At 40.8% G+C, this 27,479-nt stretch overlaps 1 protein-coding gene across 1 annotated transcript in view; it reads left to right on the forward strand.

The window, feature by feature from the left end:
• LOC115760491 overlaps positions 1-27,479 on the forward strand; it is an 82,404-nt gene that overhangs the window by 41,805 nt on the left and 13,120 nt on the right. Inside the window, 4 exon segments of the mRNA XM_030701842.1 lie at positions 17,660-17,811; positions 22,799-22,923; positions 23,001-23,160; positions 26,085-26,467. Coding sequence (XP_030557702.1) covers positions 17,660-17,811; positions 22,799-22,923; positions 23,001-23,160; positions 26,085-26,467 — 820 coding nt within the window.

Consider the following 27,479-nt stretch of genomic DNA (forward strand, 5'->3'; position numbering starts at 1 on the left):
TGATTTGTTTGCGCTTAAGCGTTGGCGACGTTGGCAAAAAGACGACGACAGCATTGTCATTTCTTGTGCGTTTTGTGTAGCATGCTTTTGTGCGCGCCCACACACGCACACGCACAACGCTCTCAATATGCATATGTATGCGTGCATTTATTCATGATGCTGTCTTAGCCGTCTGCCGTCTGCAGTCTGCTGGCTTTTACCCTTACTTTCTTCTTCCTTTTTTTTTTATATTTGTTGCTGCTGGCTCTTTAAGTAATCGAGGGAATTTCTTAGTTTTTAACTTTGGTCCGCCCCCTTAAATATTATATGCAGCCTGTCAACTGTGACATAATTTATTTAACAGAATGCGAACAAGTTTTGAAACATTTGCTACACTCGCACTTTGCACCTTGACTTGAGCCTTTGGCTTGTCAGTTGTTCAATTATGAAAACAACGGCAACAAATGGCTGACAGCCGCACAATATGCTACACAGTAGCAGCTGCCACAGCTGTAAGTGCAACCTTATCCGTATCTGTAGCTGTATCTGCAAATGCATTTGCGGCAAGTGCACTTATTGATTTCCTGTTTGCATATATGCGACGGCATCGCATCCTGTGACAGTATTCAGCGTACATAAAATATTAAAGCAATTCGCTTGGCCATAATCGAATGAAACCACAATAACATGCCACAAAAGAGTTCATTTCCTTGGGCTCGGAGCTTAATGTGCAGCCGCCCTGTGCTGTCAAAACCAGACGCTGACAGCATCTTTGATGCCTGCTCCGAGCTAGTGTATACATAATGAGCCCTAAGGCTCAGTGTGACTTTATTACTGTGAACGTGGCTATACGCTGCGTATACGTAATGCGGTCAGTCATGCCAAATGAAGGCTATAAAGCAGCAAATGCAATTACTTTTCCTCCACACACACTCACACACACACACACACACACAATTGATTTTCTATCGCTGTTCACGCCAAGCAAAACAAATTGGCCGTAAAATAATTGCAAATACGCCAACTGAATAGTTTAATGTAGCAATATGCGTATCTATAAATAAATCTATATAAATATAGTGTGTATAGATTCCATATATATATATACAGAAAACATAAATCACAGCCGGCCCAAGGCAATCAATTTGCCAGCTCTGAGCAAAGCATTTTGTTGTAAATTTAACTGAACCGGGCAAATAGCATGGAAAATGCAAATAAATGTGAACATTCTTGAACTTATTTCTACGAGCATTGTTTGCCAAATTTAGGTATTCAATGCTCAACTTTCTAATCATTTTTAAATAGATTTTCCAATTCTTTAGCGAGCTGAAAATGTGCGTTCATTTAAAGTCAAGTACTTTATTTTCTATCTTTTTATATCATTTGCTTTTACTGTTCAAGTATTTTCCTTCATTCCTTAAACAGTGTCTAAAATGAAGCTTAAATATAAACATCTTCAGCTTTGTTAAACTTCCAGCTGCTATTTAAGTTTTTAAGTTTTCATAAGCTCTATTTTGGCTTTCAAGCAACTTGTCTAGAGTTTTGTTACTTTTATTGTATCTCTCCACTTTTGCTTCTAGTGGTCTTGTGGGTGCAGAACGTACCTAATTATCCACGACCTTGTTTGTCATATGTTTGTGGCAAGTAAGTTGACAAATATCACGCCCCTAAGCATGTCATAAACTGTGTTTAACCCAAGAACTTGGCCCTTTTCTTAGCCGGTTGAGTGGGTGAGCAAATGATGTTTGCCTAACAGCATTTGCATTAATGATGAGTTCCGGTTGCCTAGTCATAAGCCAGGCCAGCTCACCTGGCCAGCGAGTCTTTCAATGGATCATGCCTCAAGTCCGGTAAATTCTGACCCCAAACGGCGCAAGGCGTAATTTGATTGTGCAGCTTGTACCTGTCGCTGAATTATTCATAGGCCAAGGGGTCAAGTCATTGCGGGGAGTGGGTGGATTGGCTGGCCTAGGACAGTGAGGGCGGCATTTAATTGGATTTCGATTTTCTACTCATGACACGCATCGAAACAACAGTCGAGCGAGCAAAATCAACAAAATGTTGTCAGCGGCTGGCGATTAACTTAATTAATGTCACACTAATGACGGCTCAATGCGATTATGCTGACAACTGCAACAGCAGCAGGGGCAGCAGCAGCTGCTAAACTCAATGAAATTCAGACAGAAATTAACTGACAGAAGCCAGCAAATAAATTGAAAATGTAATCGAAAACTGCAAATCAAATATATACCCTCGTTAAATGCCCGCCCGGCTAATGACTGAGCGCTGAGCCGCATTCTGAATATCGTTCGGCAGCTTTTGTGGCTTTCGGGCTGAGCGTTTATAAGCCGCTAATTAGTTTGCATTGCGAGTCGTTATGAATTGCATCGATTTTCAGCTCATATGGCAAACGTTGGGCAATCAAATCGTTAAGCACAACTCTATCAGCAGCGCCAGCAAGTTGATCAATCTAAGCCAACCAAAGCAGCAACAACAACAACTTGCAACAACAACAAGTCCCAACAACAACAACAATTAGGGGCAAACTGACTGCCAGCTGGCGGCAGAGTGTCACGTGTCCTTCGTGATGTGGCCAATCGAGAATGCAAATCGCAGTCGCTCGCTTCTGCCTGCCTCTGGCTTGTCATCGGCAGTTGCACTAACAGCCTATAATCGCAACTTAACATGCTTGCCACAGTGGCAGCAACAGCAGCTGCCGAAGCAACAGTGCAAACATCCTTCAAGCCGGATATCGCACAGTCTCGGAAATACAACAAAAAATAACAGGAGCAAAATAACAACCTAGATAAAGAGTTAGCTTGAGGCTTGCCTAGCTTAAATACCCTGTATGCTGATAAAAGTAAGCGATCGTTTAAAACAGTCGATTTAAAACAATACTCTAACTAGCTAAGCTGAAGAAAAGATGGCTTAAATTATAGTTAGGTAATCACAAATGTTTGCTACAATCGTAGTTCTTTGGGTTACACACCAGCCGACCTAAGCATAATACCCTCTTTAAAGGGTATGATAAGAGCTCATCTGCACATCAGTAACTAGATGCCAGTCGTGCCTTGGCCTCCCCAGCTTGTGCGCTGCACCTCAGCATGCTGCCGAGCATGCCATGTTAAATGACTCACACAGCTACACACACCTATACACACACACACACACATGCACGGTCTCTGGGGCACATGAAGAGCCGCAGCGCGTGTGCGGCGTGTCGAGTGCGTTGCACTGAATTTTGTAGCTTTTGTTTTGCGGCTCAAGCCACTCAGCTTGTTTTATATGCGCTTATCTCTAGCTGCTGTACACACACACACATTTGTGCACACGTGTGTATGTGCGTCTGGGGACACAGCACATTTGCCATTTTGTTGGCTTTCTTGCAAGAGGTCCTTGTGCCTGAGCAACGTTTACAAACATGCAGTTGAGTGGGCGGCCAAGTGTCATTGTTGCTAGAACACATTTTTGAGCCTGCGCCTTTGCCTTTTGAATACCAATACCTGAGCAACTGTTGCCACAACACCGCCCGTTGCCTCCACTCGCAAGCTAAGCTTGAGCAGAAATTGTAGCATACTTTTTCGGGTGCTGCTCAAAATATGCAAACCGCAATTTGCATGAAACGCAAATGTAATTTGCATGGCATGCCAGTAGACATATGTCTGCCTTCCGCTCTCAGTCTCCGTCTCTCGGCTTCTCTACCAGCATAAATGCTGACCACGTTGTTGCGAGTCCACTTTGTTGAGTTCTCGCGGCACTTGCCACATGAATGCTAACGGCCACAATTTCAGCAGCAGCAGCAGCGAGTGAGCCACATTTCACATTTCAATTCCAATTCTAATATCGCTGGCAACAACAAATACAATAGGACGCCCGCTCCTTCAGTATTAGCAAAAGAAAAGAACTGAAGTCAACATAAGTGTCGGCTCGGCAAGTGCAAAAGGCGAATGCGAAAAAATATTTGCGCTGCCAGAAATTGACAACTGTTTGCTTAGTTGAGAGTGTTTGCTTGCTGCCAGGATGGGGTGGGGGCTGGCATGGGCACGGCTTGGAGGACTCCCTGGCTGACTGGCTGGCTGGCTGCTGAAAGCGGAAATTTGACACTCTCATTCTCACTTTCACTTGCCAAGTAACTGGCTGTGAGCGGGCGTTTGGTTGTGTGGGTGTCAGGCTGGTTTGCTGCGGGCTGCGAACTGCGGGCTGCTTGCTCCCAGCTGCCTGTACTGAGTTGAGCATCCCTGCGGGCGTAGCGCGTAATATCAGTTTACTTTTTAATGGCACTGCTGGCAGTCAATTATGTAGTCTTCTAAGCCAGCCATGGTAGCTAAAATATGCAATTAAAGCAGACAGACAAACTTTTTGGGATGCCATTGCAAACTATTTGATTACCAATTGATGTTTCCATCAGCCAAACAACTAGCAAAATGTCTTTTGAATGTATGTGTCTAACATGTCACTGCTCAAGGGCAACACGTTAACAACAAGAGGAAAATACTTTGAACACAACATAAAATTTAGTCGTATCAAGAAGCAAAGTAAAAAGTCTATTCTAATAAAGTCACGATATATTCGGTAATTTGACCCACGTTGGGAACCACACAGTTATTAAATATGAGTTAAGGCTAGTGAGCTTCAGTTGCTAATAGCTGGAAGTAGCACTGAAAATATAAAACAAAGCTAGTCAACGCATAAGTTGTAGCTTGCCCTACATTGGACGCCTGACATTATTTATTTATTTATGGACACACCTTAATTCCTGAATCAACGCTGAATGCATTTGAAATATAACATGATATGTAGTCATACTCAAAGCTAAACTAAAGGGTAAAGAAGTCTTACCTTGACCCACGTTGGGCGACATATAATTTATTTATTCATAGAGCTAAGAGAAACTTGAATCCTTGAATCACTTGGCAGATAACTTTGAAAATAACAAAGAATTTACTCAAATTAAAGAGTTAAGCAAACGACACACGTTAGACACCAACTATGATTTATTTATATATATAACTTAGACAGACTTTAATTCGTGATTCACTGTCGAATGTATTTGACATATAACATATTTAATCCTATCTAAAACTGAACTGGCGGGTTCGGTAATTTGGTTACCATATACGTTTTACCTTGACCAATGTTGGGCGCCAAATATTATTTTTTCTTCGAAATCTTAGTTTATCATGTTGAAATTGAAAATAACTGAACTTTTCAAGCGCACCGGCATACATGAAATGAAAACATTCTAGTTTACCAATAACTTTAGATACTTTCACGTAGGAGGCCATATTAACTATAAACTTTCTGTGTTTGTGCGACTGCCCTGTGAGTTTTTCAACTTTAATCAATATTTTAAGCTCAAACTTTGGCCTGCCTTGCATCATAAATTTGGGAAACGTATTTGAAAACTATTTGTCAACTTTTTGCCACCGCTCAAAGGCAACTCGCGCCGGCAGACTACGATATCTTCTGCTAGCCAGTCAAGTTGGCCTATGCTTCTTTTTTGGGCTAATTTATTCGGTATATATGAATATATATATATATATATATATATATATATATATATATATGACTTGCATATATATATTACTGCTATTAAGCTACGAGCAGCGCACGGACAGCATTTGCCAAAATATGAGCATTATACTATTTGACAAGAACTTATTTGTGCACACACACACACACTCAACATGTTTTATGTGCATTCATATATGGGCAAACGAACTGGTTATAAGCTTTCAGTTGAGGATGCGCCTTGACGGTAACAAGCTGCAGACACCGGCGAAAGCCTGGCCCATTACTAAGGATCCAAATGCCAGGCACAATATGTGCCACCCACTGGATCCCTGCAATTTGTGCTTCAGTCTTGCCGAGCAGCTCATGCACTTGCAACGAGCAAACGGCGCCCGCAACATGCTTAATTTTATATCAAATTTATAACTGACTTATTGGCACTTGGCACTAAGATTACGCCTGCCAGGCAGTCAACAGCCAACCGACTCTCGAGCTGCATTCTCTTTACATATATGTAGCTGGCCCACACAACGTATACGTTATTACGTACACGCAGCGTAGTTCCCTAGCTCTGTGTGTGTGTGTGTGTTGCCCTGTCAAAGTTTTGCTTGCCGCGAGCACTTTATGACTTAGGTATGTGCTTCTTGTGTGTTGCGCCCTGATTGCTATATTGAGTGACTGAATTTTTAACACGCCCATCAAACTGAAAGGCTCGAGGTATGCAACAACAACAGCAACAACAACAACAACAACTACAAGAGCAAAAAATAACAATCGTAGAGTGTTAAAATTTATGCAATTTGATATATTGAAAGCTCAGCATTTGTGCTGACCACGAAAGATAGCCATTTAGCAGCTGGCGGCTTTACATACACATAACATAACAATCTTTACGTTTTGTATACCCTACATATAATTGGGTTTAGATATGAAATATGCCGCATCTATGTGCACTTTATAGATGTGAAAAATGGCTTTCATTATTATTTTATTGATTTGGTACGTTTAAATATATAAATAGTAAAAGCCTTTCTAAAAATAGTGCCCTTAACTATCCTATAAGACATAGGTCGAAATTTCCCATTCCCATAACTCGGTCAAAACTCAACCGATTTTCATAAGGTGTGGCTTTTTATTTATGGTTTGACCTCTAGATCAATTTGGCATCTAAATCTGGTAATTGTAGCCTCAAATATCATATATAGACAAATATCTTATAAATAGATTTAGATCAATTTGGCTTCTTAATCTAGCAACATTATTCTTGTTTTTGGGTTTTGACCGATTTGCTTCAAACTTATTAAATTAGCTTTCCGGTCTCAAAGTAAGTTTCAAAGATTTTTGTGAGAATTTCTTTTATACGTACCACTGGCAAGGTTGGGGTATATCCGTTAGTATGAATATAAATTGGTGATTTTGTTAGACATTTTTAGTATTCTGATTAGGCCTTCTATTTTTCTATGCCAATGTATTAAATACTTAGGTTGGCACTTGTTCTGTTGCCCATTAACAAAATATAAATAAAAAATTAAGTTAAATATATATCGATCACGTATGTCATATATCCATCAGTTTTTAATCGAACCTTTTTTTAACTTGCTCTTATTTCCATTAAAAATTTTGATTGATTGATTTTTTTATTTTTTTGCGCGATTGGCTTCGATTTGGGTTATACATTTTTTAAATACCTTCAATCAAATATATATTTTTTAACTAATTTTTACTCTCTCTTTCTCTCATTTACATTTACAATTGTTGAAATGATTTGGTTTCGAATTAGATTGTACAGCTTAAATATATATATATGTTTCTTTTATATATCTGCAAGGGTATTTCCTCTTCGACATTTGGGGTTTTCTCCGTTTTTTTCTTTTATTTTGGTGTCAAAAGCAATTTCTTAGCCTCGACCTCGACGTTTTAATAAATTCCGCATAGCTTTGCATTTTCAGCAGTCTTGACCACTTTTTTTTTTCTTCTTCTACTCCTGCTGCGTGGGTGTGTATGTATGTGTGTGTGCGGGGGCTTTTCGCCTGCTTGTTTTTCTTTTGGCGGGTTACAGTATTCAGCCTTAACACTTTATGAAATTTTGCAAGCATTTTTTCTGTAGTTGTTGTTGAAGTGGTTTTGTTGCTAGAATTTTAATGAAAATTTAAATAATTGAATGCGATGTGCTGGCTAGAAAGAAGCAGGTGGCTGGCTGCCTGCGGCTGCCAGCTGGCAGGCATCACAGCATCCTGGCAAGTCCTGGCCCTGATGCTATGCCTGATATGCGTACAATTGCATATTAATGAGCGCCTAAGAGCTTTGGGCAGTCAGCAGTTTTCGGGCGTCGAAATTACTTGCCACACAGCATTTAAGCGATTTTTATTTATATTCTTATATATATTTGTTGTTGTCGTTGTTAAAGCGTGTTTTATTTTTAGTTTCATCTTCGTTTTCTTTGTTGTTGTTGGCAGCAGACGCCGACTGCATCCTGACAATGACAAATGAATACTTTTATGGCCGCGACCCGCAGCGGCATTAAAAGTTTCGTGTTAGCCAAAGTGACACCTCGAGCAGGACTCTCTGTGTGTGTAGGTGTCGACGGGGCACCGCACCCATGTGTGTGTGTGTAAGTGTGTCTTACTTTGACTTGTAGTTGTGACCGGCAGTAGTCGTGCAGCGCTGCTAACGTGGCTTAGACCCCGACAGGAAGTGGTCTTTGCTACTGTGTAGTCATGTCCTGACTCTCTGTGAATCTCTGTGCCCTTGCGCTCTTGCTGGCACGCTCTGTTGCCTCCTCTTTCTCTCTCTGTATCTCTCTATCTCTCACACTCACTGTGTCTCTTGGCATGTATTTATTCAGACTTTGCCACAGTCTGGCTGCCAGCAGTTCACCCCATTTAATTTTTTTTGGTTGCACGTTTCTGCTCCGTGTGCTGTTTACCAAACGAATTAAATTGTTCGCCTCAAGTCTATTTTGTGCTTTGACGCACAAACAACTATGAATGTGCACAGTTGTTGTCGTTGTTGTTGTTATTGCCTTAAGGCCAAATTTGTTAATCTGCGGCACTCAATCAAAGCGCGCGCGCCTTTGCCCTGACAGCAACTGATTTTTTGGCTGCTGCTAATTATGCACGTACTCGTGTGTGTGTGTGTGTGTGTGTGTGTGTGTATGCTCACCTCTATAAAGTTCGTATTCGCTTCGATTCGATTCGTGCTCATGCCTGTGCCTATATGATTAACGACTGCACACGTCTCTCGCGTTTGACATCAATTATCGCGCCTCGTGTAACCTTCGATGGGTCTATGGCGGTATTTAGGCATAACTCACGCCCCCTCAGCCCCCACTGCAGCCCACATATAACTTCTAGCTGCTTGCTTATTTGTATATGCATTCGGCTGGCCCCCCGCCGGCGCCCACATCGATTTTGGTTGTGAAGTTATGAGCCAGGCACGAAAAAAACCCAGTTCATTGATTTTTTATTAGGCCAGGTAGCAAGCGCACGAAATGCGCCCAAAACGACATTTTCAATGAATGTATTTTTTCGTGTGGCCAACACACACACACACATAAATACACACATAAAAACCAATTGACAGTTTTCAATTTAAGTTGCGGAAATATTTTGATTTCCTCCTTGTGTGCGAATGCTTTAAGAAGCGCTCGCTGCAAGGATGGGAAGGGGGAAGGAAGGGGGGCGCCGCTCAAGCGTCAAGCCATAGCACTTGTGCTCAAACATATTTTCCGCTCCATTTCCCTGGCCAACCGCCGCATATGCGAGCATATATATTTTATTTGCGCAAGGCAAAGAAGAATAAAAAAAAAAAAACCGCAGCAAGCATTTTGTCAGTGCAATAAAAGTTTGCGTGTGAAATGCCGCTGGGCTGCAGCGAAAGGGTAGGCAGGGGGTGGGCCGGCAGGACGTGGCAGTCGCTTGTGTCAGAGTTGGCCTGTTGTCGACTTAATCAGCTGGGAGTTCGCGGTCTGCCGTGTGGCACATATGCACTTTAAATTATGCACAGAACGACACCCGACCGCCCGCTCGCTCGCTCGGTCGCCCACTCAAGTAATTAAGTAGATAGCAGCAGCTTCCGAGTGTGCGTGGGCTTAAATGAGTATTTATGGCTGTGTGTGGCGACCATTTTAATTAGAAACTTATGCGTTTATGTGGCTAAGTCTCAGCCGAACTGTGCTTGTAGTTTTTGCATACTTGAAATTTACGTTGCCTACTTATGGGCGCCTGCCGCAGGCACTTGATTGATAAGTCATTTTGGCCAGAAATTCGATTAGGCCACAAAATGTTAAAAGACAGCCGAACTAAAGAAAGAAGAAGTCAATTTTAGCTGTGATAAATTACTTTTAAGCTGTCGCACGCGTAAAATACAAGTCTCGACCATTTATCACATGGCCAGTCGCCGTTGACCAGCGAACGGTTCGAGCCGCCCAGACCCAACGCTCTGTCTATGTATTTATAGGCCCATCAATTACGGCGAGCGTTTTTAACAGTGTATAAAAGAGCAAAGCAAACATTGCTGAATTAGATTCGTATGAATTGAGTTGCGTTGGCAATTCAAAAGCAAAGTTCCCATGACAGCAGGCAGCCATAAAAGATGCCACAAACTGTGGCAACATTCATAGATACACACACGCACACACACACACACACACACACACATGTCAAGCACGTAACTGGGTGCCCTTCTACTTCGTTGAGAGTCAACTGAGTATGTCATTTTATTGAATCAAAAACCACTCAGCTATTGAAAATCAATTTGCAGCTGCAGCTGCTGAGCCAGCTCTGGCAACTGGACCACTGAGCTGTTAAGGAACACCTGCCAGGCAGCTGGACGGACAGACAAACCGACATACAGATAGTCTGTGCAAGAAATAGGACAATCACACACTCACACACACCCATGCACATACAGAAACACACTCACTTACACACCCACGCACACTTTCAGGCAGCCACGCACACAATTTTCCACATTTACACTTGCAATAATAATAAAGCGACATAAAAACCGAAAAACGAGCAAAACGCTGCAAGATAAGTGGGGCATGCTCGACTGAGAGCTTACCTGTAATTTATTTTTAAATGAAAATAAGGTAGTCCATAAAGTTATCGATAGTTTCGATAAGCATAATCAGTTTGAAAGTAATCCAAGGTAGTCTGTAAGGTTATCGATAGAGATATCTACCCCATAGTCGTACAGACCCCTTCAATGCATTTAAATGTGTATAGGGTACAAAGAGCAGCGACTGAATGTAAAATTTGTTGGCAACACAGAATGCAATGCCATTTGAGGTATGCTGATCAGCAGTTCTCGCACACGTTGCCTTTTAAACCAATTCCAAATCGAGTTAAGGGCACAAGGACACGCCACCACACACACACACACACGCACAGACGCCAGGGCCAGTAGAGGGCGGGGCGTGGCTACCTGTCAGCCATTCACCTGTATGCAAAATGAAGCGGCAATGCCACTGAAAATTGATGGCAGTCACGTAGAATGTCAGGCAGCCAGAAGAAAATCCATAAAACACAAGTAGAAACTTGACGGGGCAGCATATGAGTTTACAACCACGGCCCGAACACCCCACAGCAAACCCCCCTTCTCCTCCCTGCTTCTACATATTTGTGTGCGATAAAAATAAAAGGCAAGCATGTAAGCAACTGAACAAAAAAGTATAAAAAATATGCAAATTGCAAAAACAAAAAAAAGTAAAATGCAAAAGCAAACACAAAAAAAAAAAAAAAAATATGAAATTGAAAGCACGCCACGTTGTCAGGTGACCGGAGCGCTGCGATCCCAGAAGGATGCAGCTGCAACCAGTTAACTTCTCATTACAGACAAGAGTTTTTGTGTGCTGCTTCCTCTAGTTTTTTTTTTTTTTTTGGTTTTGATTTTTTTTTTTATGCTGGCCAGAGCATTTCACGCAGCTTAACCAACTTGTCCCAGTGGGGATAGCTGATGCTGAAGCTGCTGCCTAATGAAAGCCATAACTGTGCATTAGCTCGGCTGCCAGTTAGTTCTTCAGTCCACATATATATATAATATGTATGTATATATATAAGTATATGAACAATAAAAGGCGGCTTCATATGGACATGAAATTGCGGCACGCAGCCATAAAATGTATACGCCCACGTTTACGCCCAAAAAGCTGCGCCAAATAATAAATAAAAGCCCCAACAAGCCATGCAAATGGCGCCGCTACGCATCCGTATCCGTATCCGGTTGTCGGGGGCCCGTTGCCTTTGGCGTTCGCATTGGCGCACTGCCTGGTTGCCTAGCTGCCTGGCTGCCTGGCGCTTGGCGCCTTCGCAAGGCGTTAAGCGTGAGCCGATTACGCGCACTTATCAGCGCTGGCTGCCAGGCAACTGGAGCTGCTGCTATTCCTACTTATTTTTTCCAGGCACTGATTCGAATGGGGTTCTTCTCTCTTCGTTTGGCTGTTGCCTTCCTGCTGCAGCTTTAATTGCTGGCCATAAATTTGTACATGTTTCTTTTTTCCCCTTCTTTTTGGTCCCAGTTAGTTGTGTGCCGCGACATAAGTATTTACTCGAATTAAGCAAAATTGGGCCACGAATGCAGCACTTCTTTACAGCTTGTATTAGGTGCCAATGACACTGGCTGCAAATTGCACTTAACTATTTAATTAAGCTCTGCTGGGATAGCAAAGCTGCGCGACTAAAACAGCATTTGTAGCCAGTGTTGCGTAGCAATGTTAGCAGAGCTTTTAAGCAGATCGACTTCAAGGTTTTTATTAGATCAATAAAAATCTGATTAAAACATAATAAGTTTATAAATAAATGCCTTATTTAAAGCGAAAGCAATTGCTTAAACACCATCATGAGTTTAAATTTTGATCAGCATATATTACGAATGTTCTTAATGCTATTTGTGAAGTCTATTTAAAGCACAGTCATTTATACACTTAATTGCGTCTCAAGCAGTGCTTCATATAATGAAACTTTAATCATTTAATTTATCCAACACTGAAGTTTACAAGCATCTATCTCATCTATTTTAAAAGCTTAATAAAACATAGTTGACGTCAAGCTTCTTCGCTATAATAAAAATACTTGCTTAACTTAGAGCTTATTGGAGTTTACCCAACACTAAAGCTTACGAATATCTGCTTGAAATGGTTTTAATAGTTTCTGCCAACTTTAATCAAGCTTTATATTATGCTTAAATAACACATAGTTGACTTAAAGCATAATATATGTACTTTTACTTGTTAGAGCTATCCAACACTAAAGCTTATAAGCATCTCTTCAAGATAGCCTTAATAGATCATGTCAACTTTAATTGAGTTTTATTGTTTTATCCAATAAGTTGACATAAAGCTCCTAACAAAATCTATTAAACTCATGTAGTACGGACAAATATGCCAATATTTACAAATTGTACAACACTTAAAATGAAAAACATCTTGAAAAGCTTCGACTTGCTTTATACAAATACTAGACGCAATTTCGTTGACTTTAAACTGAAAGCGCCAACGAACTGCAAGCAGTTAAGGACTATGATGTAGCTTTCGCTTCAGGCAAGATTTAAATTCAGATAGATTTTAAACCAGTGTCATTTGGTGGTTTAACATGGACAGCATGTGGCTATGTGGTCTGTGGTTAAAAAACTGTAGCTTAATTCAATGCAAAACTCAGCGATGCACAATTACAAAGCAGCCGGAACAAAAATCTAAAAATAAGAAGAGCGCTGTTCGCAAAAAAAAAAAAAAATAATAATTGCTGCTTTTAGGCGTTAATGAAAATTACAAATTGCGCATACGCCGCATAGCACGCGCGCAATGGCTGGCGCTTTCTCCTGTGTGTATTTGTGTGAGTGTGTGGGTGTGTGTGTGTGTGTGTGTGCGCGCGTTTATTGTGGTTAGAGCCCCGGATCGATGCTGCATTGTCATTGCATGTGGTTGCATAATCGCTGTTCTACATTTCGCGCGTGAGTGCAGCAGGCAACAGCAACAACAACAACAACAATGATCTCAACAACAAGCAAACCCATTAGAAGTTGCTACATTTTCCCAACACACACACATACACATACGGCAGGGGTTGGGAGGGCGGGCTGTTGACTGTATTTGTCTGGGCTGCCTTCTAGCTGCAGTTTTTGTGTTGAGTCATTTTTGCGCTCAAAAGCACTCACTAAAACAAATAAACACTTTGCGCATTGTTTCGTTTTGACAAATGCGTGTAATTTACGGAAATGTTTGTTTGGCCAGCTAGCAAAGCCTCCGCCAACGCCCCCGCCCCGGCCTCGCTCCCGCTCCTGCCACCAACCTATGCAAAGGCATGCCCCTTGTCTGTGTCTCGTTTCATGTTTGCTAAATTGTCTTAAGCGTGTTTGCACGGCACTCACTGGAGCTGGCTCCTGTCTCTGCTGCAGCTCCTGCCCATGATGCCCATGATGCCCAGCTGCCTGGCTGCCTGCAATTAGTTGGTGCTCTAAAAGCCATGAAGTAAGCGCTGCACATATCGTGCCACATTTGCCCACTAATGACTGAGCGCATGCAACTTGCAGCTGCCTGTGGCAATGCATCTCCCCATTTCTGTTATTTTTTTTTTTCTTTTTTTGCGCAAATTACAAAGGCGCAACAAAATGTGCAACGGCGGAGAAAAAATATATATAGGTTAAAATTGTTGGCAGCTGCTCATCAAAGTGGCAATAAAATATGCGCGTACATCCACGCGCTCGAATAGCTCATTACAAGCGCACAATCTAACCCGTCTAGCGCCCCTCTCCGCCTCCCCTCTATCTAACTCTCTGAATCCAGTCGCATTGGAACCCCTAATAAGCAGCCGCAATTTGTTGCAATTGCCTTTCAGGCTGAGCCCGAGCCGAACGGGATTGTTCGGGCGGGCCTTTGTTTTGTTCATCTTGAATTTCCTGGCCAGCATCATCTGGAAAGGGTCCGCTCCTTTGTTGCGGTCCTTAATGAGCAGATTTTTAGTTTGGCCAACTTGAGCTCTGCTGTCGCTGCTGTTGCTGCTGGCCAATGTCTGGCGGCAGTGCGAGCCACTTTCTGGGCCGCCTTTTGTTGCCAATCTGCTTGTTGTCTTTTAATGTTTTTTATTTGTTATGGTCTCAGTCGTGCCCGGGCTCGGCAATTTATGATACCTTTGTGGTTTCAATATCGCAATGGCAAGCGTAGAGCAACATAATTAAAAATTGTGACAGCCATAAATTTTTTTGTCTGCTCGCACTCCCGAAGGACACTGATAGCTGGCTCATAATGAAAAATCAGCTAAAAAGAGGAGCGAAATAAAAGTGTGCACAGCATTTTCAAGTGCTTTTCGGTCAGCAGAGGCCACTTTTGGGCCAAGCTGCAAAGGAAATCAATTAGGGGACATTATATGCAACTGAAGTTGAACTCAAAAGCACTCGGAAGCCCGATCGCTGAAGGCAGCCGAGTGCCAGGGCCAAGAGCGTGGGAGGGTTAGCAACATTTCTTTCCTCTTATTGTGTTGCCAGAGCTGTGGCGACTGCCTCTGCTGCTGCTGCTGTTGCTGACGCTGCCGCTGCTGCTGCTGGTGCTACTCGCCACTGATTGCTGAGACGTTGACGTTGACGCCCACATCAGGAGCTGGCGCTTGCTTTTAGCAGCTGTAGTTGGCCCTGACAGCAAAGCGGGCGATAAAGCAGCCCACGTTGTTGCAGGGTAGCTGCGGGTAACAGTTGCCGGGCAAAGCTATGGCGACAGCAGGCCAGACCCACTAGTGTTGTAAAGTGTCAAAACGTGTACTTGTCGCTGGCAGGATACGCGGCGGCGGCGGCTCCTTTAATTTGAATTTTATGCACTGCATGCATAAATTTATGGCACAGGACACGCCCGCTAACGACAATGACAAAGGCAACATGACAGGCACATGTCCATTACGAAGGAGCCCGCTTGGGCGCCAGCATACACACCCACACACGCACACACACTTGTACTGCTCGTGATGCTGGTGCTCAACGTCAGGCAGCGGCAGCTTCTTATCTTGGCCTGCTCCCAGCCTCCTGCCACCACTTTCATGTGTGTTCCTTTAAGTTGAGCTTTAGCTTTGCTTTTTAGTTTATCATTTTCATATAAAATATTTATCTTAATTAAATGCTGGCGCTGTGTTTCGTGCGTATTAAATTGCGCATAATATTTTTGCAGGCGTCGCTTTGTCAGCGGCAATGCAATTAATTTATAATTGCAGCGAATCAATTAAACGTTTATAAAATGCATTCTATAATAGCAATTGTTGTTGCCATTAAAAATGCTATTTTATGATGGCGTGCATTCGATATCGATATCAATATAGGCCTGCCACACCAGCCCAAGCCCTGCAGCCGCATGACAAACTCAATATCCTGCTGTCAGGCACAAGGACGCTCTCACGCTGTCAGGTCTGTCAGTTGGCCTACGCCACCCAGCAGCCCCCCCAAAACAAAAAAGAAAGTAACATGTCGAAAATAGTGCTCGCAACGTGCATCAAAAGTCAACAACGACAACAACCACGACAAGAGCGTCAGGCGACAGGCAACAAAACTGCACGCGCCTCGCTGCATTATAAACGCTGCAATTGCGAGAGTGCTGAATTTTTGTGTTGTTTTTGTTGTTGTTTTTCGGGCTGCTTCTGTGATTGTTGTGGCAAGGCTACACGTAATCATCAGGCATGTCTATCCGCCTGTCTCCGAGTTGAAAACACAAGTCAATATCGTTCACTGCCAGCACAGCGCAATGATCTATGCAAATGTTCAAGGTTCCGGCCGAAATAGACAGCCGAAAGTTTGTGCATTTCGCTTTGAAAAGCTTTATGATTTATACATACTCTGATTGGAGCCAGTTAAGCAGACGCTTATGTTTTATGCAGTCAGCTAAGCAGAAGCATTAAGTCTCAATTTATTTTAATTACTCTAAACTCGCTTGGTGCTCTTTATGTTGTAGTGTTGTGAAGCAGCCAAATAGCAAAATTGCAATATTAAATAACTTGGGCAAAAATCCCTAATTAGTATTTTTTGTTCTCTCTGTTTAACTCTACCTCTCACTCTACATTTCTCTCAACATAACTTTCATATTTACTCTCGGATTCAAGTTTTTTCGTTTTCTTAATTAGCCTCCATCTCCTCTCCTCCCCTCTCACTTTCTCTCTCTATCTCTGCATATTTCCCTCTCGTTCTCTCTTCATCTCCCTATCTCTCTCTCTCTCTCTCTCTCTCTCTCTCTCTCTCTCTCTCTCTCTCTCTGTATCTCTCACTCTCTCTCTTTCCCTGACTCCCTTTCACCCAATCTAAATCCCTCCGCAACATCGCCTTTCTATGCGATTTTCATGAGTTCAACTAAGCCCCAATAAATTTATTGCTATTTAATAATGAGTTATTTGACAAGGTTTCGGTTTTTTTTTTTTTTCTATAATGAAATTAGCTTTCGTCCTAACGCACACACCCATGTCTGTGGTTCAGCTCTAAATAATTATAAATTTACATATAGATAAATTGCATTTAATCAACATTCCGTATGCCATTAAAAGAACCGCATAATGTGAAATTTATGCATTTATTGCTGGATTACTTAAGCAGTGCACACTGTGATTACCAGCATTAGTCAGAGAGCATGGCAACAACAACAACAACAACAGCAACAAAGGCTAAAGCTAAACTGAACTGTGACCAAATGTCACACGTGGTTTTAATTATTGTCACATAAGTGTCTAAATGTGTGTGTGTATGTGTGTGTGCGTGGCATGATTACATTTTGTGGTATTTTGCAAAGTGTTGATTATTAATTAAAATAGCTTTATTTGCCATGGCACGCACAGCACAAATGGCTGTGAAGTTGTTAGAGCGCCTATCAAAATAACCGAATATCAGATATGCAGTTAAATATTTAACATTTGCGCCTAAATACAACTTGTATGCATGTAATTATGCCATAACGAGCTTGTAGCTAACTCCGTGCGTGTGGGTGTGTGTGTGCATGTGTGGGTGTGTGTGTGTTGTGCTAATGGCTGTAATTAAACTGCAACGTGAGACGCTTAAATGCAAATTGCTTGCAAGCGAGCTGCTTTGACTTAGGTCAAATTGTATTTACCACAGCACTAAGCACTATCTCTTTCTTTCTCTTTCTTCCTCCATCTTTCTCCCTCTGTATGTGTCTGTGTGTCTCTCTCTCTCTCTATCTTGGCAATTGCAGAAGGAGTTATTCGTTAGCAAAGTTGAGCCAACTTCGCCGCGCAACGAACGCAAATTCTCGGCCGCCACAGCGCCATCGATGAAAACAAAGTGGCTGAAAGCATTTAAGAGCCTAAAGCCGGCGGGTTCTGGTTCAGCAACACAAGCAGATAGGTAAGTACCACCCACACCCCCTATCCGCCCAAAAAGCATACCCCCATTCACTCCCATAACAAGAGCACCCTCTTCCCCATAGAATCTATATGCATATATATGTTTGTTTATTATATTTAAGCCCAAATGCCAAATCTCTCGCTCACTCGAAATATTTAGTTCCAGTTCGAGTCCTGAAAAGTAAAAAAGCAAAGCTGCGCGCAAAATAAGCAGCAAATTGTCGGAAAATGTTCCAACTGCATAGATACAAAATGAAGCGCGGCAAAGCGCCCAAATATACAACCGCACGCCCCCTACTTCCCGCCCCCCCGCACTTTAATATGACTAAAAGCCGCGAAAAATATGCAAAAAAAAAAAAAAAAAAAAAAAAAAAGAAATAAAAAGAGAAGAAAAAAAAGTGGAAAAAGTGAAAAACCTTTTTCAAATATTTGCGCCATTTATGCAACAGTTCAAATTGTGCAATTTCTGCATCTGCCGTATATATTCGGCAATTTATGTTAAGTAATTTAATCACGTCGCGAAAAGAGGAAGCTGCAGAGGTTAACATTTTCTGTACGCGCCTTTCAGTTGCATTTTGTGGTTTTTAACTGTAGCCACAAAGCCCCCCCCCCCCTCCCTTCCCCCTCCCCCCTTCAGCCTGACCATAGAGTGAAAAATAAAATATGAATCCTAAGCTAACTTTAAGCATCCCTTAGCTATTAAATATCCTTTAAGTTAGCCTAGTTCAACTTCTTGCTGCATTTACTAATATTCTCTACACTTTTCTCTATACAACATCCTAAAACAAAAAAACATTCACAAAATATTCATTTACTGCCGAAAATACAAATTTCAAACGAAAATCGTACCAAACTATTATCTATATATATATATATATATATCGTATGATATGTTACAATCAGCCAACCACCCCGACAAAATCAAATGTACCACGCCGTATCAACCGTTCTGACCTTGAGGTAACCAAATTAATCAAGCAACTAAAAACAATTTTTGTGTTTCTAAACAAATGGTACAAAAAAAAAACGACTTTAATTAAATATAAATTTAAATATTTTGCTTTATTAGAGCTTGATAGAACCAAACAAAAAACAAATTGCCGTAAATGTTGCACGCCAAAGTAGTATTAGCAGCTACCAAAACACAATTAAAACCAATCCGATTGTAAAAACCCCAAGAAATATTACAAATTCCAATAATATTTTATATCAAATTTAAAAAAAGCTGCACAAAAGCGGCGAAAACAAGTTTTTAGTTGCATTTTAAATAAATATTTTGTTATTTTCTTTTTGTGAATATTATTTTTCGAGCGTCAGCCATAAATTGCACCTGCGCCTGTGCCCGACGTTCGGGCCATCAATCACAGCCTTCGTGAAATCAATTAAAATTGCTAAAAACACAAAAAAACAAAAACAAGTTGACAATAATTAATTTAGCAAGCCGAAAACTAAATTCTCTAACAGAAAATATATTCCGTATAACTTTGAGATCTTCGCTCGATTTAAGAGCTCCGATCGGCTGCCTCGAGGCAGCATTTATGTCCATATATCAAATATTTGCGCCCAACGCGTGCCCTTTCATAACAAAAAAAGTAAGACTGCAACAAAGTTTGTCAGCTCCGCAGCTCTGAATCAGTTATCCAACAAAAAGTAGGCTCCAACTTTGGCTATCTCTGTGTCCATATGGTTACGTAGAACTTGGCCGCCTTCGTAACCAGTAAATTCAACTGTGGCGCCAGTTGAAGCATTGGAAAATATGCGAAAAATTGCTGGCTATAAATTTCGAAGAGCCGCCATAGACACTCGCACACACATAGAAATGCTTGTAGATAAATTGCATTGGTATTGGCCATGCACTGGGCAACAGCGGCCGTATCCGCATCCGCATTCGCATTCGCATCCACTTCCGCAACCCGTATTCGCATTCGAATTGGCTGCCGTTTATGGCATTCCCATTGGCCCATTGCCTGCTTTTTCTTCTTCATATATATATCTTCTTTTTTTTTTTTATTTGTTTGGAAGCATTCGCCAACAATGCTTAATACCATGCCGACAGCTTGCGCTGCAAACGATGATAAATCGAAAATCTTCTCGGCTTAGAGAGTGTGAGAGGAGAGACATAGATACTGATAGAGAGAGAGAGAGAGTTAGCGATAACTCGTCAGCTTTAGCGGAATTATGGCCAACTGCTGCGGCGACAACACATTTTTTAATATTCGTTGCAGCCTCATTGATCAACTCATCTGCTTAGCTGTTCATTTTCTGTGTGTGTATATACCTCTATATATACTATATTACTTCTCGTTCATAAGTGCATTGGCGCTAAGATTTAATATAAACATTTACAAACGTGACAAGAAAATCACAGCTAAACTTTTGTTATATTGCAAAACTTTTCGCATTCCGCCTCGAAATTACTAATGCCCCCCGTTAAGGCACGCCCACACGCCCAGCCAGCCAGCCAGCAGGAATCGTGGGAATATTTTTTTTTTTGGATTCCACAATATTTTGTTGTTTTTGGTTTCATGAAACTTTTAGTTGGTGCATTAATGAAAAATGTATAATTAATTTTATTGCCCTATCCTTTTTTTTTCATGTTGATAAATAGTAAAACATGCATTTTGCTAGTACTCCTCCCAACTGCAATACGTAACTCTAATGAAAAGCAGAACAACCCCATGTACATTAAATCACCATTATACTCACACTCACACTCTAATATATATATACACCCACACACACAATCACACTTAGTGCTTAGTGTACCCTATGTATATTAAAATATAATAGCCGTATCAAATATGAACCCAACTAAATGTATTTCGTTTTTTTATTAATAACTTGTACTATATATATATAATGCAATTAATATATGTAAAATCCGTATATGTGTGATCTCTGTGATCTTGGTATAAGTAAGCCCCAATTACTTTCATACTTAATTGAGGTTAGGTTATCAGTGTCGGTAAATAGTTTTATAATTTATATTTTATGCTAACTAGACTTTTTCATGCTAGCATTTAAAGTGGAGCTTAGAGTAGTTGAGAAGTTTGCGTAAAGTATTTTTATATTTAAATTCAAAGTTGAGTTAAGAGGATTAGTGTTGAGAAGCGAGGATTTGTATGGAAAAAATAACGTATTATAGTGTTGTTAAGTAGTCGAATTGAAGAGTTGAGAAGCGGGGATTTGTATGCAAGAAAGAACTTATTATTGAATTATGGTATTCTAAAGTGGTCAAGAGTAATAAGATGGGTAAAATCACGACTAGTTTTAGCTATTTTTTAGCACTGGACCTAAAAGGCCATTAAGATATTTTCTAACTACAAATTTTTTTTTTGTTAGCGATAAATTTTGATTAATTAGATTTCAACTTGATCTATAATATAGTAATGCCTGCTCTGCATTGTGGCTGGGTGTTAATAATTTTGTAGCTTTTAGCATTTATCAACACTAGTGTATGTTTATGTATGAATATGAGTAAACACTGAACTTTAATTTCTCAACGAACTGCGAAAGATTATCAACATTTATAGCTAAGCTAACGATATACAAATAATTCTTGACAATATTTAACACTAGCTATAGCTTAATAAGTTTATTTTCAAAAATCATTTAACAAAAAAAAACAGTTTATATTTTGTAGCAAGTGTTGCGCTTTTACTCGAGACACGTACAAAGTAAAATGTGTAAATATATAAAATGGTAATTACTTAACTTGAAAGGGATAAAATACAATACAAAAATTTGTATATTTTACACGTTTGTTAACAACTTTATAAGCCAACGTGCTGAACTGAGCTGAATTGTTTGTTTGTGTGCACAATATAAGCCACTTACAAACAATCAGCGTCGAGAGTTGGCCCACTTCCATAGCCACTCGTCCTGGCCCGGTCCTCAGCCAGGCCCTGTGCCTGAGCCTGCGTTTCTCCGACATGACCCTCTCGACCGCCCACTGTGAACAATTGCAGCATTGTCTGGCGTATTGTCTATATGTCCCAGCCTCTGTCTCTCTGTCTGTTTGTCTGTCTGTGTGTCAGTCTGTCCAATCGTTTGGCTGTATGCTTTTCTGGTAAATAAAACAGGGGCCAGCGAGGAAAAAGCCAGCCACAGCAGGAACATAAAAACAACAAATTGGTTATATTCGAGGGCAAATGCTATGCATATAAATATGACATCAAATTATTGAGATACACGAAATGCTTTTTATACCAAAAATAGCCAAGTATACAATTCATTTAAGTGTTTCTTGTGTTACGTTTGATGATGAGTAGCTAAATTAACAGGCTAGGCAAAAGCCGAACACTTAATACCCTTGTTTATAAACCAAATGCAACCGAAATTTCTCTACAAAACCTTAACTTTTACCAGCTTTAAAACTGAGAGCAGCGCCGATTAGGTGCTAGTTTAAATAAAAAATAAAAACAACCTGCTTTGTATTATTTTGATATGAGAGTAACGAAATACTTATTAATATTGACAACAGTTGTTTATTTTCTGGCATGGCGCCACTTTTTGTGTCTTTAAACAAGGCTCTGTGATTAATGTTCAACTGGCATTGTGTATTTGCCATTGTTTGCCGTTGTCATTGTGCATATTTATATGTTATAATAATATAACAAAAGCCTGGCGCCCAGCCACAGTCAGCGGTCGCACGATTTATCTACAAAATGCAAATTTACACTTCAATATTCTGCTGCACGCATATGTTTATATAGTTATATACATACATATATATAATATATACATGTCTGTATATGTTAGCATAAATATTTGTATATTGTGGTTGACACAATAATTACATTTACTCGTTTAGTCCGAGCAAAAGCGCAACATTTAACACGAGTTTTGTGGATTGGATTAAATTAAATTGAGTTGTATTTTAAACGCATATCATCGCATACGAGTATGAATATGTGCGTGCCTGTGTGTGTGTGTGAGTGTGTGTGTGGGAGCCCGTACTGATACCATCTGAATTGCACTCTTCACAGGCGTAATGGTGCCTCGAATGCCCCATCGGAATCGCTGCGCCCCAACCTGGATGGCAGCCATCATCTGCAGGAGTACACGTACAAAAAGATAACGGCTTGTGATGTCTGCTCGCAAATTTTGAGAGGTGCGTATGCCCGTAAAGAGTTGTGCCTGGTGCTGACTGAATCTGACACTTTTCCCTTACCCCTCTTGCTGACACAGGCCACACACGTCAGGGCCTGCGTTGTCGCATTTGCAAGCTGAATGCCCATGGAGATTGTGCACCGAATTTGCCACGCTGCCAACCCAAACAGAAGCTGTTGCGTCGCCAGAAGAGCACCTCGGAGTTGGAGAATCGTGTTGATATCGAGGAAGAAAGTGAGTATTTTCCAAGCACAATTACAATGCTCTCTCGCAAGCTCTCATCACGCGCCAACTAAACGCCCCAACGCTGACGCCCCCCCTTTTAACAATAACCACAAAATAACACTCTCTGCCAAAAATATGCTTACACACACAAGGCCAAAGCCTTGTTGCTACAGCGCCAGCTGTATCTGTACATTAACGATCTGTCCCCTAGGCGTGATGGGTTTTTATTACCTTCTAAATATGCATAAGAAAACAGCCAGCCAGCCAGAAAACCCTTGAGTGTTAATGCTTAAAATTGACCTTACTTTGTTTTTGTTTCGTTTCTGTTAACTTAACTTTTGTGTTGTTTGTATTTGTGTTGGGTTTGTGCTTTCGATTGGTCCAACTGCAAATATTGCATTTGCATGGCCCAGAATCAGGATGTTGTCCTCCCATATGTCCTGCTCGAGCTGGCACTGTAAATTGTGCACTTTGTGTATCCGCCTCCACACAAATGTGGAGCCCATTACCTGCGTTATTTCCAGTCCATTGCATGCCAACTTCTAGACTCGAATCAGAAATCCGATAAGTATCAGCGAAATAAGAGGGGAACAAACAACCACAAAAAAAAAAACTTGTCAAATTGTGCTGGAGCACATCCTCGTGCTGTGTGCGTATTGATTTGACTGTTTCGTTGGCGTCCGGGCATCAGTTGATATCGCAATGGATTTATGTCACCCGTGAGACAAACTGATTGCATCGCTTCTGATTTCTGCAGCAATTCGCAAAAAACCCAAATTTCGACAAGAAATATATTTAATATGTATGCTCAATTTTTGTATTTTTATATTTTGTTTTACATTTTTCTCGTTTTCACTTTGGTTGTCAAGCGTTTTATTTTATGGACTTCGTGGGCGTTGTTGATGATTTGTGGCTGCAGTGTGGACTTTCAGCTCCTTGTTGTTCCATCAATTGTAGTTTCTGTAAATACTTTTATTTAAATGTTGGCAGTACGTATTTTCTGGTTGTGGGGGCAGCTACAAATTTGTATGTACGTTAACACATTCAATGCTCGAGGCCAGTGCACAGCTCGAGATAAGCGACGATCTATTTGTGTAAAATTCAATAATATTTCATTTCAACATTTGAAAACAATTTATTTTTAACTATCTCTAAAGTAATTGAAAGCCTCTAATTCTCTAAGCTTTTTGATTTACAAACTGTTAACATTTATTATTGTTGAAAAGTCTCTCGAACTGTGTTTTTGGCCTTTAAAAACAATACAAAAACAAACTTTAGCTAGACAGCAAAAACCCCTCAATAAATACTCAACTATAAAATCCTCTTCCTCCACAAAAAAAAAAAAAAAAATATATATGAAAATATAAAAAAAAAAAACTAAAAATAAAAAAAACTCCGAAAAAGCATCGCCACAGGAGTCCGTTAGCCCCCAATGTGGGCAAACCGCAGCCGATGAACAAAATCAAAGCGCAAATCTGTTGAATGTGCCCAATACGAAATTTCGTCAAAAGACGCCCTTCATCAATCGCATTGCGCAACTAGGTACCGAATGTATTACTCTATATAGTATATATCATACTTATATTGTATGCGCAAAGATACTCAATTGCCATGCGCTTGAATTGTATCTTTTGTGTTTTGTTTTTATATTTTAAATATTCATTTGTTTCGAGATAATTTGTGTTATCGATTTTATGTTTTCCGAATTCGGTTAATGCAATGATTGATTGTTGCGCTTTGATTCACCTAATTAGCCAGACAAGAATGAAAACAAACAATTATCATTTATCTATATATATATTTATATATATATATATATATATATATATATATATATATATTAAATATATTAAAACAAGATCAGCAAAAACAACACTCAGTTCAACAGAATACACAAAACAAAAGAGTTTTTTTCTCGAAATCCATTCACACATTATGCAGGCTATGAAAATTCACCAAAAGAGTAAATTGATCGAGATATCGAACTATCGATATATATATACTTTTTTCGACTAAATCGTACAACAACAATAAGATTGCGTAGTGGAGCATGTTATAGAGCTGTCATTAAGTAAATCTTATTGCCACAAGAACAACAACAATAATAAAATAACATAAGATCAATCAGAAATCAGCTCAACTTATCACTAGCTATCGTTAAACATATCGCACACACACACACACACATATGTATATCGATTATTTTTGGGTACTCTAAGAATTGGGCAAGCAATCGATACACATTTAGCGTTTGATACCATTTCTAAATGTCGCCTAACTAGAGGTTAAACCTAAATATGTCGTTAGTTCTTTACTCAGACACAAAAACACACATTCGAACATTGTTGAAACCCGTAACAAAAGCGCTCGAGCAGGCGGATTATGCAAAACGTGTGGATTAAGCTAAAGTAAACTCTAGCATACACAGATACACACACACACACACACATACACACACACACAGACATATACACACATATGTTATATAAGAATATTCATTCATCAACCCTTAAGAGAACCCTTCCCCGCCCCCTTCGAAATCCATAACGAATCATCGTTCCAAGCAACCACTTGCCAAAATCTAACTAATGCACTTCAATGCACATCACCAAAATCGAAAAACGTATCGAAATTGAACCAAACCACAACTGGCCAACACCACGCCCACCACTCTTCACCACGCCCAACATCACCACCAACAAATAAAATTGAAAAAAAAAAAAAAACCAAAACCAAATACGGCAACTAATCAACTTAAATGCCACGGCACGAACCAATCAAAAATTAATAAACAAAAGAAATTACCGAAATCGATCAAATTTATCGTGTGCTGAAACAAGCCGGCGAACTCAAATCCGGGCATATTCCAGCAGCCGTCGCCGCCGCCGCCGACAAAGCCGTCCACGTGCCGGGCAAACAAACGTTGGATGGCAACAGCAGCAGCGTTGGAGCTGCCCTCGGACCCGGAGCCGGAGCCGGAGCTCCGGGCGCAGCGAGCACAGTTTTGCCGCTGCAGCCGCTGGCCAGCAGCGCCGTGGAACGGCTGCCCGTCGCCGAGATACCCATTGTCAATGTGCCGGAACCGTTGCTGCCGGAGCCGCAGCATCAGCAGACCCATCAGCCGATCCATCAGCAGACGCATCAGCAGCACCAGCGCAGCCTGGCATCGGTTGCCCAGGCGGCAGCGGTGCGCGCCGGCCGTGGTGTTCGTCCGCCGCCCGTGGCCATGCCCATACTGGGCGTCCAACTGCAACAACAGGAGCTGCAGCAGCAGCGCGGCGGTCTGCCGGTGCCCACACAAGATATCTCTAGTAGCTCAGGTCCGCAAAAAAAAAAACCAAAAAAGAAAATATGAAAACCGAAAAAAAAGATTACGACATAGTAGTTTTGTTGTCTCTCTCTCTCTCGCTCTCTCTCTCTCTGTCTCTCTCTATGTAACTAAAGTCTGCTCATAATTTCATAAACTCTGTTTCTTGCATTTATCTTGTTTTTCTTTTTTTGTGCCGTTCTTTTTGACATTTTTATGGTTTGTAGCTTTGGTTTTTATCTCGGTTACCCTTTGCTCCCCCTCTCTCTCTCTCTCTCTCTCTCTCTCTGTCTGTGTCTCCCCCTCCCCTCTCTTTCTGTTACAAACAGTCAATCAATCAATTCAGCTCACATTTCTTCATTTCGTTTCGTTAAACTCCAAATTCAAGACTTCCAAGTAAATCAATCTTTAAAGCAAAGTTGAAAGTATTGTAACACACACACACACACATATATACTATATACACACACACACATATATACTATATACACACACACACATGCATATGTAGGTGCTGTGTTAGCTTAGCCATAAAAGCAGCTACTAATATATGACATTTGCCATCCCACACACACACACACACACAGATACACACACACACATACTTACAGTGCGTGCAAGTCCTTAAATACTTTTTAATCACCTACAACTCTGCTAAATGCTATTACTGCACTTGTATAAACGCCAAGTAGCGCATCCTTTACAGCCTCACACACACACATACACAAACACAGAGACATATTTCTTATATTTAATTCAATTCCCATTCTGATTGCCCAACTGCATACGTTAGATACATTGCGCATACGCCCCGTTGCTTCGCCTTGCCGATTGCTGCTCCTACGCTTGTGATTTAGAATTTGGCCAACACATACACACACACACACACACAAACACTTGAGCAATGTAGCTATGCATTTTGTGTACAACTCTTAGATACATACACTCACATATTTTATTTGGCACTTTGCGCCAGCCCCAAATTAAATACAAACTTTCTGCTTTTCTCTAGCTAATTGCCAAAT

The sequence above is a fragment of the Drosophila novamexicana genome, unplaced genomic scaffold (assembly GCF_003285875.2).
Source record: "Drosophila novamexicana strain 15010-1031.04,08,12 unplaced genomic scaffold, DnovRS2.1 tig00000462-arrow-pilon, whole genome shotgun sequence".
In the NCBI taxonomy this organism is placed as follows: domain Eukaryota; kingdom Metazoa; phylum Arthropoda; class Insecta; order Diptera; family Drosophilidae; genus Drosophila; species Drosophila novamexicana.